At 40.7% G+C, this 15731-nt stretch overlaps 1 protein-coding gene across 4 annotated transcripts in view; it reads right to left on the reverse strand.

Moving 5' to 3' along the window:
* Positions 1–10456, reverse strand: part of LOC106575066 (RNA-binding protein 45) — a 50734-nt gene extending 40278 nt beyond the window's left edge. For 3 of the 4 annotated variants that reach the window (XR_006759967.2, XR_006759966.2, XM_014151213.2), the window contains exons 1-6: positions 10131–10456; positions 4783–4905; positions 4415–4541; positions 4163–4288; positions 3890–4063; positions 3448–3577 (exon numbers count right to left, since the gene is read on the reverse strand). Coding sequence is in view for 2 of the 4 variants with exons in the window: in XM_014151213.2 (XP_014006688.1) it covers positions 3448–3577; positions 3890–4063; positions 4163–4288; positions 4415–4541; positions 4783–4905; positions 10131–10406 (956 nt within the window). In the remaining 2 variants the exon portion in view is untranslated. The remainder of the gene's footprint in view (positions 1–3447; positions 3578–3889; positions 4064–4162; positions 4289–4414; positions 4542–4782; positions 4906–10130) is intronic. The other variant, XM_014151211.3, reaches the window with a different exon arrangement.
* Between the last annotated feature and the right edge of the window lie 5275 nt (positions 10457–15731).

The raw sequence follows: 15731 nt of genomic DNA on the forward strand, positions 1-15731 counted from the left end.
AAAGCAAAAACAGGTTAACCTGTTAGGGCTAGGGGGCAGTATTGACACGGCTGGATAAAAAAAACATACCCGATTTAATCTGGTTACCACTCCTACCCAGTAACTAGAATATGCATATACTTATTACATATGGATAGAAAACACCCTAAATTTTCTAAAACTGTTTGAATGGTGTCTGTGAGTATAACAGAACTCATTTGGCAGGCAAAACCCTGAGACATTTTCTGACAGGAAGTGGATACCTGATGTGTTGTATTACCTTTAAACCTATCCCATTGAAAAACACAGGGGCTGAGGAATATTTTGGCACTTCCTATTGCTTCCACTAGATGTCACCAGCCTTTAAAGTGTTTTGAGTCTTCTGGAGGGAGATCTGACCGAACAAGAGCCATGGAACGATGATGGCCCATTAGACACCTGGCGCGCGAGTTCATGTTGGGTACCCTCGTTCCAATACGTTATAAAAGAGTATGCATTCGTCCACCTTGAATATTATTCATGTTCTGGTTAAAAAAGGCCCTAATGATTTATGCTATACAACGTTTGACATGTTTGAACGAACGTAAATATATTTTTTCCCCTCGTTCATGACGAGAAGTCCGGCTGGCTTAGATCATGTGCTAACAAGACGGAGATTTTTGGACATAAATGATGAGCTTTTTTGAACAAAACTACATTCGTTATGGACCTGTGATACCTGGAAGTGACATCTGATGAAGAGAATCAAAGGTAATGGATTATTTACATAGTATTTTCGATTTTAGATCTCCCCAACATGACGTCTAGTCTGTATCGCAACGCGTATTTTTCTGGGCGCAGTGCTCAGATTATTGCAAAGTGTGATTTCCCAGTAAGGTTATTTTTAAATCTGGCAAGTTGATTGCGTTCAAGAGATGTAAATCTATAATTCTTTAAATGACAATATAATATTTTACCAATGTTTTCTAATTTTAATTATTTAATTTGTGACGCTGACTTGACTGCCGGTTATTGGAGGGAAACGATTTCCTCAACATCAATGCCATAGTAAAACGCTGTTTTTGGATATAAATATGAACTTGATAGAACTAAAAATGCATGCATTGTCTAACATAATGTCCTAGGAGTGTCATCTGATGGAGATTGTAAAAGGTTAGTGCATCATTTTAGCTGGTTTTATGGTTTTGGTGACCCTGTCTTTGAATTGACAAAACATTACACACAACTCTTGTAAATGTACTGTCCTAACATACTCTAAATTTATGCTTTCGCCGTAAAACCTTTTTGAAATCGTAAAACGTGGTTAGATTAAGGAGATGTTTATCTTTCAAAGGGTGTAAAATAGTTGTATGTTTGAAAAATTTGAATTTTGACATTTATTTGGATTCAAATTTGCCGCTCTTGAAATGCACCTGCTGTTGATGGAGTGCACCACGGGTGGGACGCTTGCGTCCCACCTAGCCCATAGAGGTTAAGAAATATGCAAATGTATAAAGATAAATTAAAAATAAACATTTTTTAAACACATTTACATAAGTATTCAGACCCTTTACTCAGTACTTTGTTGAAGCACTTTTGGCAGCGATTACAGCCACGAGTCTTCTTGGGTATGACACTTCAAATTTGGGGAGTTTCTCCCATTCGTCTTAAGCTCTGTCAGGTTGTATGGGGAGCATCGCTGCACAGCTATTTTCAGGTCTCTCCAGAGCAGGCTTTCATGAAGGATCTCTGTACTTTATTCAGGATCGAGAGAACGGAGCAGTCTCCCAGTCCCTGTCGCTGAAAAACATCCCCACAGCATGATACTGCCATGCTTCACTGTAGGGATGGTGCCAGGTTTCCTCCAGACATAACGCTTGGCATTCAGTACCAAGAGTTCAATCTTGGTTTTATCAGACCAGAGAATCATGTTTCTCATGGTTCGAGAATCTTTAGGTGCCTTTTGGCAAACTCCAAGCGGGCTGTCATGTTCCTTTTAATGAGGAGTGGCTTCCGTCTGGCCACTCTACCATAAAGGCCTAATTGGTGGAGTACTGCAGAGATGGTTGTCCTTCTGGAAGATTCTCCCATCTCAACAGAGCAACTCTGGAGCTCTGTAAGTGTGACCACCAGGTTCTTGGTCACCTCCCTGACCTTTCCAAATCATGTCCAATCAATTGAATTTACCACAGGTGGACTCCATTCAAGTTGTAGAAACATCAAGGATGATCAATGGAAACAGGATGCACCAGAGCTCAATTTCAAGTCTCATAGCAAAGGGTCTGAATCCTTATGTAAGGCATGTTTTTTATTTTTAATACATTTGCAAAAATAATCTAAACACCTGTTTTCGCTTTGTCATTATGGGATATTGTGTGTACATTGATCCATGTAAACCATTTTAAAATAAGGCTGTAACATAACAAAATGTGGGAAAAAATAAAGGGGTCTGAATACTTGTATGAATGCACTGTATATGGATGATTCATAAAGCCAGGCATATTTAACAGTTAGGCTATTGATTATAGACCTAATTCATTTGGAGTTTCCTCTCTCCTCAATTTCTTAGACAATTAGGCTAAGGCAAGGGCTGTTTCCTCATCTCTGCCGCTGCAGCCTCCACCGCATTGTTCTCAAACCCAATATGCTGGTTAACTTTTATGCACATAGCAACATAGGAAATGGCGCCAATTCTACGGTGTACTGAAGATTATGTTTTAGAACCAACAGACAGCGAACGTATCTAACGCGGGAGAAAGCGCATGTTATAATTATATATATTTTTGTACCTTTATTTAACTAGGCATATTAGTGTTGCACCATTATTTTTACATAATATAACATATACAATTTTATGTCTTAGAGTGATGTACTGCGCCATCCCCGTGGCCTTCGCAATGGATAAGTCCACTGAGACAGGCGCGAATCAGATAGGTGTCTTGTGCACTATGAATTTTTTATTATTTTTTAATTGCGATTGCTCGACTAAAGAGATCTCAGTCAACCAAACAATCGACTAAATGAGATCAAACTTAACATGTAGTGTAAATTGTGTCTTTGTTGTCTCTTGGTGTCTTTCATATATACATACATATACAGGTGTAATATCTTGTGTTCTTGTCTATAACTGTTCTGTACTTTCATGTATTTGTATGTGGAACCCAGGAAGAGTAGCTGCTGCATGTGCAGTAGCTAATGGGGATCCTAATAGTTTAGTCTATCTTTCAACAACATCGGCGACAACTAAACAACTAACTAATGCCCAGTAACTGACATCGAAAGTTTCCAGTCTCAGGTAAATCATGTCATTAATTGGGTGAGTGGATGGCTGGAGTAGGTCTTTAGCAATGAATGTGTACAAGATCAAATAAACCTAAAGATCATGCTTTAAAGCGTATTACTTTCAAATAAATCTATTATCATTATTGATAGACAAAAATCAAGACATTTGACACATTTTAAGTGTATCATCACATGATAAGTCTGTACCTGGTCCTGTCTTCTCCATCCTCTATGTGGGCCACGATGAGGCGGTTTCCAGGGGGATACTCAAAGCCATTCAGCTTCTCTTTAGCGTAGACGGCAGAGCCCAGGTTGTTGTAGCGAATCACAGCATGTCCTGGGGGGGGCATTAAAACATTTTACATGCATCATGAGCAACATCATAAACAACATTAATGTGAACAATTTAAATACAAAATTAGGAGTGTTAATCTTTGTGGGTAACACTACATAAGAATGTAAAAAAATATGTATATTAACAAAAATAATGAGTAGGCTTATTCCAGAATGTCTTATAAGCATTATGAACATAGACATTAATATAAAGACATCTATAAACTAAAGTGTTACTCTTGATAAATCAATGTGTGACTCATTTTATTTAACCACATCTTCTCCTATTAAATACATAATTATCAATGTATAATACCTTTGTTGAGCCCACAATGATCCCGCTGCATCTCACAGTAATCCATCCCTGGTATGAGGTCAAAGAGGCCATAAATCTGCTCCTGGGTAACACTAGCTCTCGAGGAAACCATTAGGCACCTGGTGATGAGGTCACTGGATCGGTAGTCAGTTACGGCATAACTGCCAGTGTCAGCTGTCAGGTAGGGAGCACAGAAGATGTAAGACCACAGCTAGATTAAAGCAAATGAAAGCAAAGGTGACATTCTGAATCAGAATGAAGTACTTCACATACACACTCCAAAGGAATAGGGGTTCATTCCCAGGTCACTTGACATGTGCTCTGCTCTGCCACTGCTGTGATAGTCATTATCTGCAGATGAGTTCTTGCTTCGGGGCTCAGCAAGAACAGCCCTGTAGGCTGGTTGCACAAACAAGGGTTACATTGATACAAATGAAATTCTACAGTGAAATCATTGAAAGGGAAAGTGTTTTAACTTGAGTTTATCCTTCTGAGGCTTCAATGAAAGGGCTGATGCCAGCTTACCTCTATCACAGTTCTCAATGGCAATGGCTGCTTGTGATGGCTTATGATACCTCACATATCCCAAGCCTTTGCTCTCCCCCGTGGTTTTATTCTTTATGATCACACAGTATTCTATGTCCCCATACTCCTACAAGCAAAAAATATATAAAAAAAGAGCATTATCTATAATGGTCTGCTATCTTAAGGGCTGCAGGTGTTTAGAGCATTGAGCCAGTAACGGAAAGTTTGCTGGTTCAAATCCCCGAGCCGACAAGGTGTGTCGATGTGCCCTTGAGCAAGCGTCTGCTAAATGACTAAAATGTAAGGCTGGTCACTTTGGCCAGAAATATTTCACCAAGTGATAAAATGCAATGCAATGGACCTCGTACCTTGAACGTGTCTTTCAGATCTTCTTCTGTGAATGTTTTGGGAATCTTTACAAATATTCTGGTGAGCTCTTCATCCTCCACATCTCTGTGTCTACCAGAGGACCTTGACTGGGCAATGAACACCTGAAAACAGTGGTCATATTCAGTCAAAATGCATAACTTGTATACAGTGCATTTGGGAAGTATTCAGACCCCTTGACTTTTTCCACAATTTCTTACATTACAGCCTTACTCTAAAATGGATTCAATTGTGGGTTTTTTTCCTCAATCTACACACAACACCCCATAATGACAAAGCAAAAACAGTTGAATATTTTTGCAATATTAGAAAAAATATTCAGACCCTTTACTCAGTATTTTGTTGAAGCACCTTTGGCAGAGATTACAGCCTTAAGGTCTTCTTGGGTATGACGCTACAAGCTTTGCACACCTGTATTAGTGGAGTTTCTCCCATTCTTCTCTGCAGATCTTCAAGCTGTCAGGTTGGATGGGGAGTGTCGCTGCAAAGCTATTTTCAGGACTCTCCAGAGATGGTCGATCGGGTTCAAGCCCGAGACTTGTCCCAAAGCCACTTCTGCGTTGTGTTGGCTGTGTGATTATGGTCGTTGTCCCGTTGGAAGGTGAACCTTCGCCCCAGTCTGAGGTCCTGAGCGCTATAGAACAGGTTTTCATCAAGTATCTCTGAACTTAGTGCCACTTGCCTGAATCCTGACTAATCTCCCAGTCCCTGCTGCTGAAAAATATCCCCACAGGATGATGCTGCCACCACCATTAATCACCGCAGGGATGGTGCCAGTTTTCCTCCAGATGTGATGCTTGGCATTCAAGACCAAAGAATTCAATCTTGCTTTCATCAGACCATAGAATCTTGTTTGTCATGGTCAGAGTCCTTTAGGTGCCTTTTGGCAAACTCCAAGCAGGCTGTTGTGCCTTCCGTCTGGCCACTCTACCATAAAGGCCCAATTGGATTGGTGGAGTGCTGCAGAGATGGTTGTTCTGGAAGGGTCACCCATCAGCAGCTCTGTCAGAGTGACCATTGGGTTCTTGATCATTTTTTGTATCCTTCCCCAGATCGGTTCCTCGACATAATCCTGTCTTGGTGCTCTATGGACAATTCCTTCGACCTCATGGCTTGGTTTTTGCACTGACATGCACTGTCAACTGTGGGACCTTATATAGACAGGTGTGTGCCTTTCCAAACTATGTCTAAATCAACAGGTGAACCACGATCAAGTTGCAGAAACATCTCAAGGATGATAAATGGAAACAGGTTGCACCAGAGCTCAATTTCAAGTCTCATAGCAAAGGGTCTGAATAATTATGTAAATAAAGGTATGTCATTGAACTATTACACATTTAAATAAATCCATCGAATGGCAATAGCTAAGATAAAAACATGAAGTGACCCAGGGAATCGATAGAACGACATTCAGAGATGTACAAAAACAATATTACACTCAAAATGGGTGAATCTTTACTTTAAAAAGGTATAGCTCACCCGGTGAATGCCCCGAGCTGTCTGTCTAAACTACTGGCACACAGCTCAGACACCCATGCATACCCCACAAGACATGCCATAAGAGGTCTCTTCACAGTCCCAAGTCCAGAACAGACTATGGGAGACACATAGTACTACATAGAGCCATGACACCATGTAACTCTATTCCACCAAGTAACTGACGCAAGCAGTAAAATTTGATTAAAAAAACAAAAAAAACACACCTTATGGAACAGCGGAGACTGAAGCAACAAACATTGGCGCATACACACGATAACATACATACACACGGATTTAGTAATGTAGATATGTGGTAGTGGTGGGCCTGAGGGCACACAGTGTGTTGTGAAAGCTGTGAATGTATTGTAATGTTAATCGAAACAATTTCAGAACAATCTGTGATGGTGGGAGTCACGGCTTGCTGAAATGACATGGAACAATCCTTTAAATCAAATCAAATTGTATTGGTCACATACACATTAGTAAGTTATAGTCAACTAGGGCTTTTATTAATGCAAATAAATCTAAATGAGTAATGATGTTGTAGCGTAAAACAAAAGGTCCATAATTACAGAGTCTCTCCACGTACCCCCAACTTTGACCATATACTAGGTTTTGAATAAGAAGTCTAGGTTTTTCATTACAAACGAGTTTGACTTAAGTCTGTACCCGTGACTGTACATATTTGTTCTCATTCAGATCGGCATCCCTTACATCACAGAGCCGTGCACAAGAAAGTATTAAATCCAGTTGTTAGATGCTATCCCCCCCAAAACAAAATGCTGACTTAACAAGAACTGGCTACAGATTACAGATAGTTTAGGGCCAAGTCCATCCATCCATCCATCCATCCATCCATCCATCCATCCATCCATCCATCCATCCATCCATCCAGTCTATATGCTCTCGGTCACCTGGGGCATTGTTTAAAGTGACTAGTGATACATCTAATTTTGTATTATTAAAGTGGCTAGAGATTTGAGTCAGTATGTTGGCAGCAGCCACTCAATGTTAGTGATGGCTGTTTAACTTCATCGGGGTAGGGGGCAGTATTTTCAAGTCCGGATGAAAAGCGTGCCCAGAGTAAACTCCCTGCTACTCAGGCCCAAAAGCTAGAATATGCATATAATTAGTAGATTTGGATAGAAAACTCTGAAGTTTCTAAAAGTGTTTGAATTATGTCTGAGTATAACAGAACTCATAAGCCAGGCAAAAACCTGAGAAAAAATCCAACCAGGAAGTGTGGAAATCTGAGGTTTGTAGTTTTTCCAAGTGATTGCCTATCCAATATACAGTGTCTATGGGGTCATATTGAACTTCCTAAGGCTTCCACTAGATGTCAACAGTCTTTAGAATGTTGTTTCAGGCTTCTACTGTGAATGGGGAAAGAATAAGAGCCGTTTCTGGCAGTCAGTCATTATTTTAGTTACGCGCATGGCCATGAGCACGAGCTCAGTTCTCTTTCCTTTATGAAGACAAAGGAATAATCCGGTTGGAATATTTTTGAAGATTTATGATAAAAACATCCTAAAGATTGATTCTACACATTGTTTGACATGTTTCTACAAACTGTAATAGAACTTTGACTTTGTCTGGACTTTAGTGCGCGCGCCTTCTGCATTTGGAATAGTGAACCTAACGCGCAAACAAATGGAGGTATTTGGACATAAAGATTACCGTAAATTCCGGACTATAAGCCGCACGTTTTTTCCCAGGCTTTGAACCCCACGGCTTAAACAATGACGCGGCAAATATTTGGATTTTTCCTGCTTTCAATTTTTTTTTTTTCTCAAAAAAACACATTCTGTGACGTGCTGAGTTTTTTGGCGGCATGAAGCTTTCATTAGACCAATGAAATTGCCAAATGGGTTAAGGTCAAACAACTTTTTTGTTTACTGTTTAGATTAAATTGAGCGCTCTCAAACTTCCCATCATTCTGATTACGGTAGTCATTTTGTCACCCTCATCATGGCAAAGACACAGGGAAATAAATATGATGCAGCTTTCAAGTTGAAGGCGATTGATCTGGCTGTTGGAAAAGGAAATAGAGCTGCTGCACGGGAGCTTGGTCTTAATGAGTCGATGATAAGACGTTGGAAACAGCAGCGTGAGGAATTGACTCAGTGCAAAATAAAGCTTACTGATCATTTTTTATTTTTGTTACAAGCCGTGTTTCGTTAAAGCCTATTTATTTTTGTTACAAGCCGTGTTTCGTTAAAACCTGTGTAAAGGTCATTTGTTTCAATGTACCGGTAGGCACCTGCGGCTTATAGACATGTGCAGCTTATTTATGTTCAAAATAATATTATTATTTTAATTCAGTCCTGGGAGTGCATTCTGATAAAGAACAGCAAAGGTAATCCAATTTTTCTAATAGTAATTCTGAGTTTAGTGAGCCCCAAACTTGGTGGGTGTCAAAATAGCTAGCCGTGATGGCCGAGCTATGTACTCAGAATATTGCAAAATGTGCTTTTTTTTCTTTCCACCGAACACTTCCGGTGAATTTACTAAATTACTCACGATAAACGTTCACAAAAAACATAACAATTATTTTAAGAATTATAGATACACAACTCCTTTATGCAATCGCGTTGTCCGATTTTAAAATAGCTTTTCGGTGAAAGCACATTTTGCAATATTCTGAGTACATAGCTCGCCATCACGGGCTAGCTATTTTGACACCCAAGTTTGGTACTCACCAAACTCAGATTTACTATAAGAAAAATTGGATTACCTTTGCTGTTCTTCGTCAGAATGCACTCCCAGGACTTCTACTTCAATAACAAATGTTGGTTTCGTTCCAAATAATCCATAGTTATATCCAAATAAATATCCAAATATATAAGCCCAGTCAAAACTGTTCGCTGCTCTGGCACCCCAATGGTGGAACAAGCTCCCTCACGACGCCAGGACAGCGGAGTCAATCACCACCTTCCGGAGACACCTGAAACCCCGCCTCTTTAAGGAATACCTAGGATAGGATAAAGTAATCCTTCTAACCCCCCCCCCCCTTAAAAGATTTAGATGCACTATTGTAAAGTGGTTGTTCCACTGGATATCATAAAGTGAATGCACCATTTTGTAAGTCGCTCTGGATAAGAGCGTCTGCTAAATGACTTAAATGTAATGTAAATGTAATATATAACATACATATAATATACATATAACATAATATACATATAACATAATATACATATATAACATAATATAAATATTACCCTAGAATGAGTAGATGCGTCCAAACTTTTGACTGGCACACACACACCTTCCTTCTATTGTACAATCTGTGTTCCTGAGCTATTGTTTGTTTGAATTCCAGACCAGATTGAACTCAATTTGTCAGTGTCAGATTAGCCACTCATTTCGGTCATTTGTGGTATTAAAAAACATATTCAGTTAATGTCTATCATGTAAGTATTGTGGAATTGCATCCGGCCCTGGTTATTGAAAATATGTCACAGCGGTTTGATGGTACAATGGATTCTCTAGACATACATTGTTTGCGAACTATTAGATGCAACCAGGAAATGGCGGAGCGATTTCTGCATGATGCACCTTCGAGGAAAGATTTGAACGGAGAAAGCTGATCCGAGAACAGCGCTCCCTTTCTTTCCATACTTTATGAATTGACCTTCGACGAAGCACTGTGGCGACCATTTTATCTGCTTGATGTTTCGGGCAGTTGCAGGAAACGTGCATCGTTAAAACATGGGTAAAACTACATTCCATCGCTATCGGTGAACTGGGCCCAGCATGGAATCAATTAAATAAAAAAAATACTTAAGGAAATAGTTAATGTTAGAAACTTGGAGGATGAGTCCATAAAGTTTAGATTTATGTGCATGCAAACCTTAATGGGCTTCGTTCCATCTAACAGGCATTTTCCATGCATGTCCTCCATGGCGGTGCATGCTTCCGAAGACTTCGCGAATTTAACATAGGAGATCCCCTTCGATTCTTTCGTCTGTTTGTCCTTAACGACCCATACACCTTGGACCTCTCCAAATACAGAAAATTTCTCTCGAATAACATCATCTGAAACTGATCGACTTGTTACGAGAAACAAGCGACTGTTAGGAGGATTGTCAAGATTTTCAACTGATTGCTTGGATGAGTAGTCCTCCATTTTGGTTATCAAGAAATTACGTTGTGTGCGTCACAGTACATGTTTGATGCTGCGTTCACGTCAACTCGGAAACATGAACTCTGAGTTTCCCATTTGAAAGTATCAGAATCAACCAATAAGAATCTCTACGTAAATAACCTACGTTCGTTTTAACTGTACGTTCCGATTGCACGCGAACACCGCGTTTCACCGAGTGTTCCACTTGGAAAGTACTGTATCAGAACAAATCAATAGGAATCTATGCAAAAATGTAGGCACATTTTAACTTGCAGTTTCAGCCTAGTCTTGAAAGCAGTTAACTTCTGTCGCCTTTCATTATGAGAACACACATTTTCAGACTTTCGCTGACTGCATTAACTTTTGTGATCAAAGGTCATTAAGCTTTGACTGCAAATTTCTGCAGTTCCTCTTCACCAACTTCATCCTGCATTGTGGGAGGCTCTATTGTCAACCAATCATTTGTGAGTTTGTTTGTGTTACCCTTTCTATGAGCTTATAATATAAACTACAACACGAAAGGTATGGTTTACTTCATGTCAGCACATGTAACAGCAGTTTACAGCCCTTTTTTTGTGTTTCTTATTCTTCCTCTCCCCAATTCACTTAAACTATATTTATTTATTTCCCATGGGCTTCCCTAGAGTACCCCCTAGTGGCTGGAATACAACTGTATTAAGCCTTACAACACCCCTTGCAAAAACGAAATGTTGTCCCAAACATTTCACTGGCCTCAAAACAAACAGAGGATGTAAGTACTGGTCATGAGAACAACTGAGAAAATTGGCCTAACAGCCATATAACTATCTAGACATGTCCAGTCTACCTTTATGGGCAAAGACGCAACCCATACCAAACATTATCACACTGTGATTAGTAAAGGTAGATGAGAAAATATATACACATATATATATATATATATATATATATATATATATATATATATATATATATATATATATATATATATATATATATATATACACATCTGAACATCTCTAGTTGGTATCCTGATAAGAGCTGGGCAGCCCTAAAGTGTTATAGGTTAGAATGTCTCTGGGCCTCCTCTGCCGGGCTGAACGGCGGGGAAAGGTCATTGGTGACCCCAATGAATCAGTGTCCACTTCATCATGAGATGATTGAATCTGAGCCCTCAGCTGTTTCCATATTTACCCCCATCCTCTCCTTGCTCTCTCTGAGGACTGGCTGGCACTCCTTCACAGTGAAGTTTATCAGTCTGACCCCGTTCCTCACTATTATCTGATACTAGCTGTGTGCTACTCTCTGTCTGCTCTCTTCATCCCTATGTGACCTATTGATGAAAACTGGATAAGAATCCTCATCTGAGCTCTCAGACTCAGCTCACCGCCCATTTTTCTGCTTCCCCTTGTGGAGAAGGGTTGGTTCCCTTCTCCACGGACCTCTACATGGGTGTTTCAACAGGTTCCTCAAATGGTAGGGAATTACATGACATGAGCATATTGCGATGCAGAACTCCTCTCGGGTTTGACCTCAGACAGGGCTGTCATCACCTTTCCTGGTTACCACCACATGTATTTGGTCCTCCCAGTGTGATCTTAGCTTTCCCGGCCAACCACGTTCTGACATGTTCCTCACCAGTACACGATCCCCTGAGACCAGAACCAAACTAATTTTCTTCTGATCGTAGTAGGCTTTTCCCTTTGCTGTTGATTACTCCATGTTTCTAATGATGATGTCATAGGCTTCCGCCATCTGTTGCTACCACTTCTTAGCATAATCCTGGTATGATTTCTCCTGTTCCTTTATCTGTAACCCAAAGACAAGGTCAACAAGTAGCAGTGAAGCCCTTCCAAATAGCAGGAAATATGGTGAGAACCCAATAGCATCACTGGTGGTACAGTTATATGCATGAATGACCTTGTTCAGATAATCACCCCAGTTGGCCTTTTTCTCTTCATCTAGTGTGCGCAACATTGATAACAGTGTACGGTTAAATCTCTCCACCGGATTCCCCTGTGGATGATATGGAGAGGTTCTGGAATTGGCTATTCCCGTACAGTTCTGCAAGACTCTGAATAACTGAATTTCAAACTCTCTTTTCATGATGTATTTTTGACAAAGCCAAACTTTGAGAAAAAAACATCTTAAATCTTTTTTTACTGCAGTTTTCTGACTTATTTCTGGTGGGGTAGGCTTGTGCAAATTTTGTAGTTATCTAAACTAACTAAAATATACTCATAGCCCCCTCTGCTTTCCTCCAAATGTACAGTCAATTGAAATAATCTCGAAAGGAGCTGTAGCTCGTACATGTTGCATTGGAGCCCTAGTTATTACACTGGGTTTCTTTTGTTTGATACACTTACACACTTTAGTGATAAAGTGTTCAATGTCATGTTGCATGCGCGGCCAATAAAAGCCTTCTTGTGCTAAGTTCAACACTCTTTCTGTTCCTAGATGGGCCATTTCACCGTGTCTGTAAGTACTTGTAAATCTGTGTATTATACTGACTTGGTACCAGAACTTTTGTCCTTTTTACGGTTTCCTTTGTAATAATCCATCTGGTGAGACATTGAGCCTTTTCCACTCTTGCAGTAACTGTTTGACTTTGTATGACTCTTGTTGGTTTAGGCTTAGTCCTTTGACTTTTCAGTTCCAAGATTCTCGATACAGCTGCATCCTTTAACTGAGCCTGCATGAGATTGTGTGGAGACAGTCGGTCTGTAACTGTTCCCCCCCACCATGACAGCTCATTTTGCACTGATGGCCTTAGTGTGACAGCGCATATCCAAGTTATACAGTCATTCTGTTGTGTAATACAACTGTATTAAGACCCTTACATTTCACCCACAGAACTTGGTCAAAACGTGACTGGCAGAGTTCTATTAAGCTGGCTGGGGTTGAACCAGCCTATGGCCCTAAACGTGACTAGTGAAGCCTCGAGTGAGGAGCGCCCTGCTCAAATCAAACAGAAATCTGCAAAGCAGTTGAGGCAGCTGAGGGGAGGACGGCTCACAATAATGTATGGAACGGAACGAATGGAATGGCATCAAACTATGTGTTTGATATTTTTCTACCCATTCCGCTCCAACCACTACCACAAGTCCATCCACCCCAATGAAGGTGCCACCAAACTCCTGTGCTGCAAAGCTTGTTATGTTGTCAACAAAGCAGCATTATCCCTGTTCAGAAACATACATATCTTTTGCATAAAATATATGGTTGAATTTTTCTTTCACTTTTCATTGTGAAGGCAGATAAAGCGTTTTTATCAAAAGATTTTGCATGCATTAGTCCACCTGCTTACCAGGGTTGTAGTGCTGATGGAGCGCGGGGGAGCAGCATGCCTCACTTTTCAATTTGAGAATACACAGAGTTGGTAAAACTATTTCTTGAAAAATAAATATTTAATTACTACAAAAAACTGCATGAAAAACGATAGAATGACAAACCAAATAGATAGGCAAAGTGTGGTTTCTTCCCTGTCTTCTCTCTGGTGGTGGTGAGAATGATGAAGAACTGTGTGTGCACATTAGCCAATCAGAACATTGAAAAAATAAAACTAATTTCACCTTGTGTCTGCCGTGATGTTTATAAAACTCCAGACTCCCTCTTGCACAGTGGAACTGTCACGTCCTGACCAGTAAAGGGGTTATTTGTTATTATAGTTTGGTCAGGACATGGCAGGGGGTATTTGTTTAGAGGGTTTCGGGGTTTGTTGGGCTATGTGTTTATGTAGAGGGGTGTTTGGTTATGTTCTATGTTAGTATATTTCTATGTTCTGGTCTAGTCTTTCTAGTTCTATGTTTAGGGTTATTGGTTTGACCTTCAATTGGAGGCAGCTGTTCTTCGTTGCCTCTGATTGAAGGTCCTATATAGAGGGGTGTTTTTTGTAATGGGTTTTGTGGGAAGTTGTTTTTGCATTGCTGTGTGTAGCCTGCAAGACTGTTTGTCGGTCGTGGTTTTGTTACGTGTCTCAAATAAAGTAAATATGAGCACTCAACCCGCTGCGCCTTGGTCTACTACATACGACGACCGTTACAGGAACCCAGAACGATATGTAACCTCTTGGTTATGGCGACACCGTTCTGCTGAGGACAACCAAACCAGAACGGTCACCGCAAAGCCCAAGGAGCCTGACCCTCTGTAGAAGTTGCTGTAGCCCTGCTTGAGATATTTAGCCTACAGTGGGGGAAAAAAGTATTTGATCCCCTGCTGATTTTGTACGTTTGCCCACTTACAAAGAAATGATCAGTCTATCACTTTAATAGTAGGTTTATTTGAACAGTGAGAGACAGAATAACAACAAAAATATCCAGAAAAACGCATGTCAAAAATGTTATAAATTGATTTGCATTTTATTGAGGGAAATAAGTATTTGACCCCTCTGCAAAACATGACTTAGTACTTGGTGGCAAAACCCTTGTTGGCAATCACAGAGGTCAGATGTTTCTTGTAGTTGGCCACCAGGTTTGCACACATCTCAGGAGGGATTTTTCCCACTCCTCTTTGCAGATCTTCTCCAAGTCATGAAGGTTTCGAGGCTGATGTTTGGCAACTCGAACCTTCAGCTCCCTCCACAGATTTTCTATGGGATTAAGGTCTGGAGACTGGCTAGGCCACTCCAGGAGCTTAATGTGCTTCTTCTTGAGCCACTCCTTTGTTGCCTTGGCCATGTTTTGGGTCATTGTCATGCTGGAATACCCATCCACGACCCATTTTCAATGCCCTGGCTGAGGGAAGGAGGTTGTCACCCAAGATTTGACGGTACATGGCCCCATCCATCGTCCCTTTGATGCGGTGAAGTTGTCCTGTCCCCTTAGCAGAAAAACACCCCCAAAGCATAATGTTTCCACCTCCATGTTTGACGGTGGAGATGGTGTTCTTGGGGTCATAGGCAGCATTCCTCCTCCTCCAAACATGGCGAGTTGAGTTGATGTCAAAGAGCTCCATTTTGGTCTCATCTGACCACAACACTTTCACCAGTTGTCCTCTGAGTCATTCAGATGTTCATTGGCAAACTTCAGACGGGCATGTATATGTATTCTTGAGCAGGGGGACCTTGCGGGCGCTGCAGGATTTCAGTCCTTCACGGCGTAGTGTGTTACAAATTGTTTTCTTGGTGACTATGGTCCCAGCTGCCTTGAGATCATTGACAAGATACTCCTGTGTAGTTCTGGGGTGATTCCTCACCGTTCTCATGATCATTGCAACTCCACGAGGTGAGATCTTGCATGGAGCCCCAGGCCGAGGGAGATTGACAGTTCATTTGTGTTTCTTCCATTTGTGAATAATCACACCAACTGTTGTCACCTTCTCATCAAGCTGCTTGGCGATGGTCTTGTAGCC

This window comes from Salmo salar, chromosome 17 (genome assembly GCF_965601325.2).
Source record: "Salmo salar chromosome 17, fSalSal1, whole genome shotgun sequence".
NCBI classification, from domain to species: Eukaryota; Metazoa; Chordata; class Actinopteri; order Salmoniformes; family Salmonidae; genus Salmo; species Salmo salar.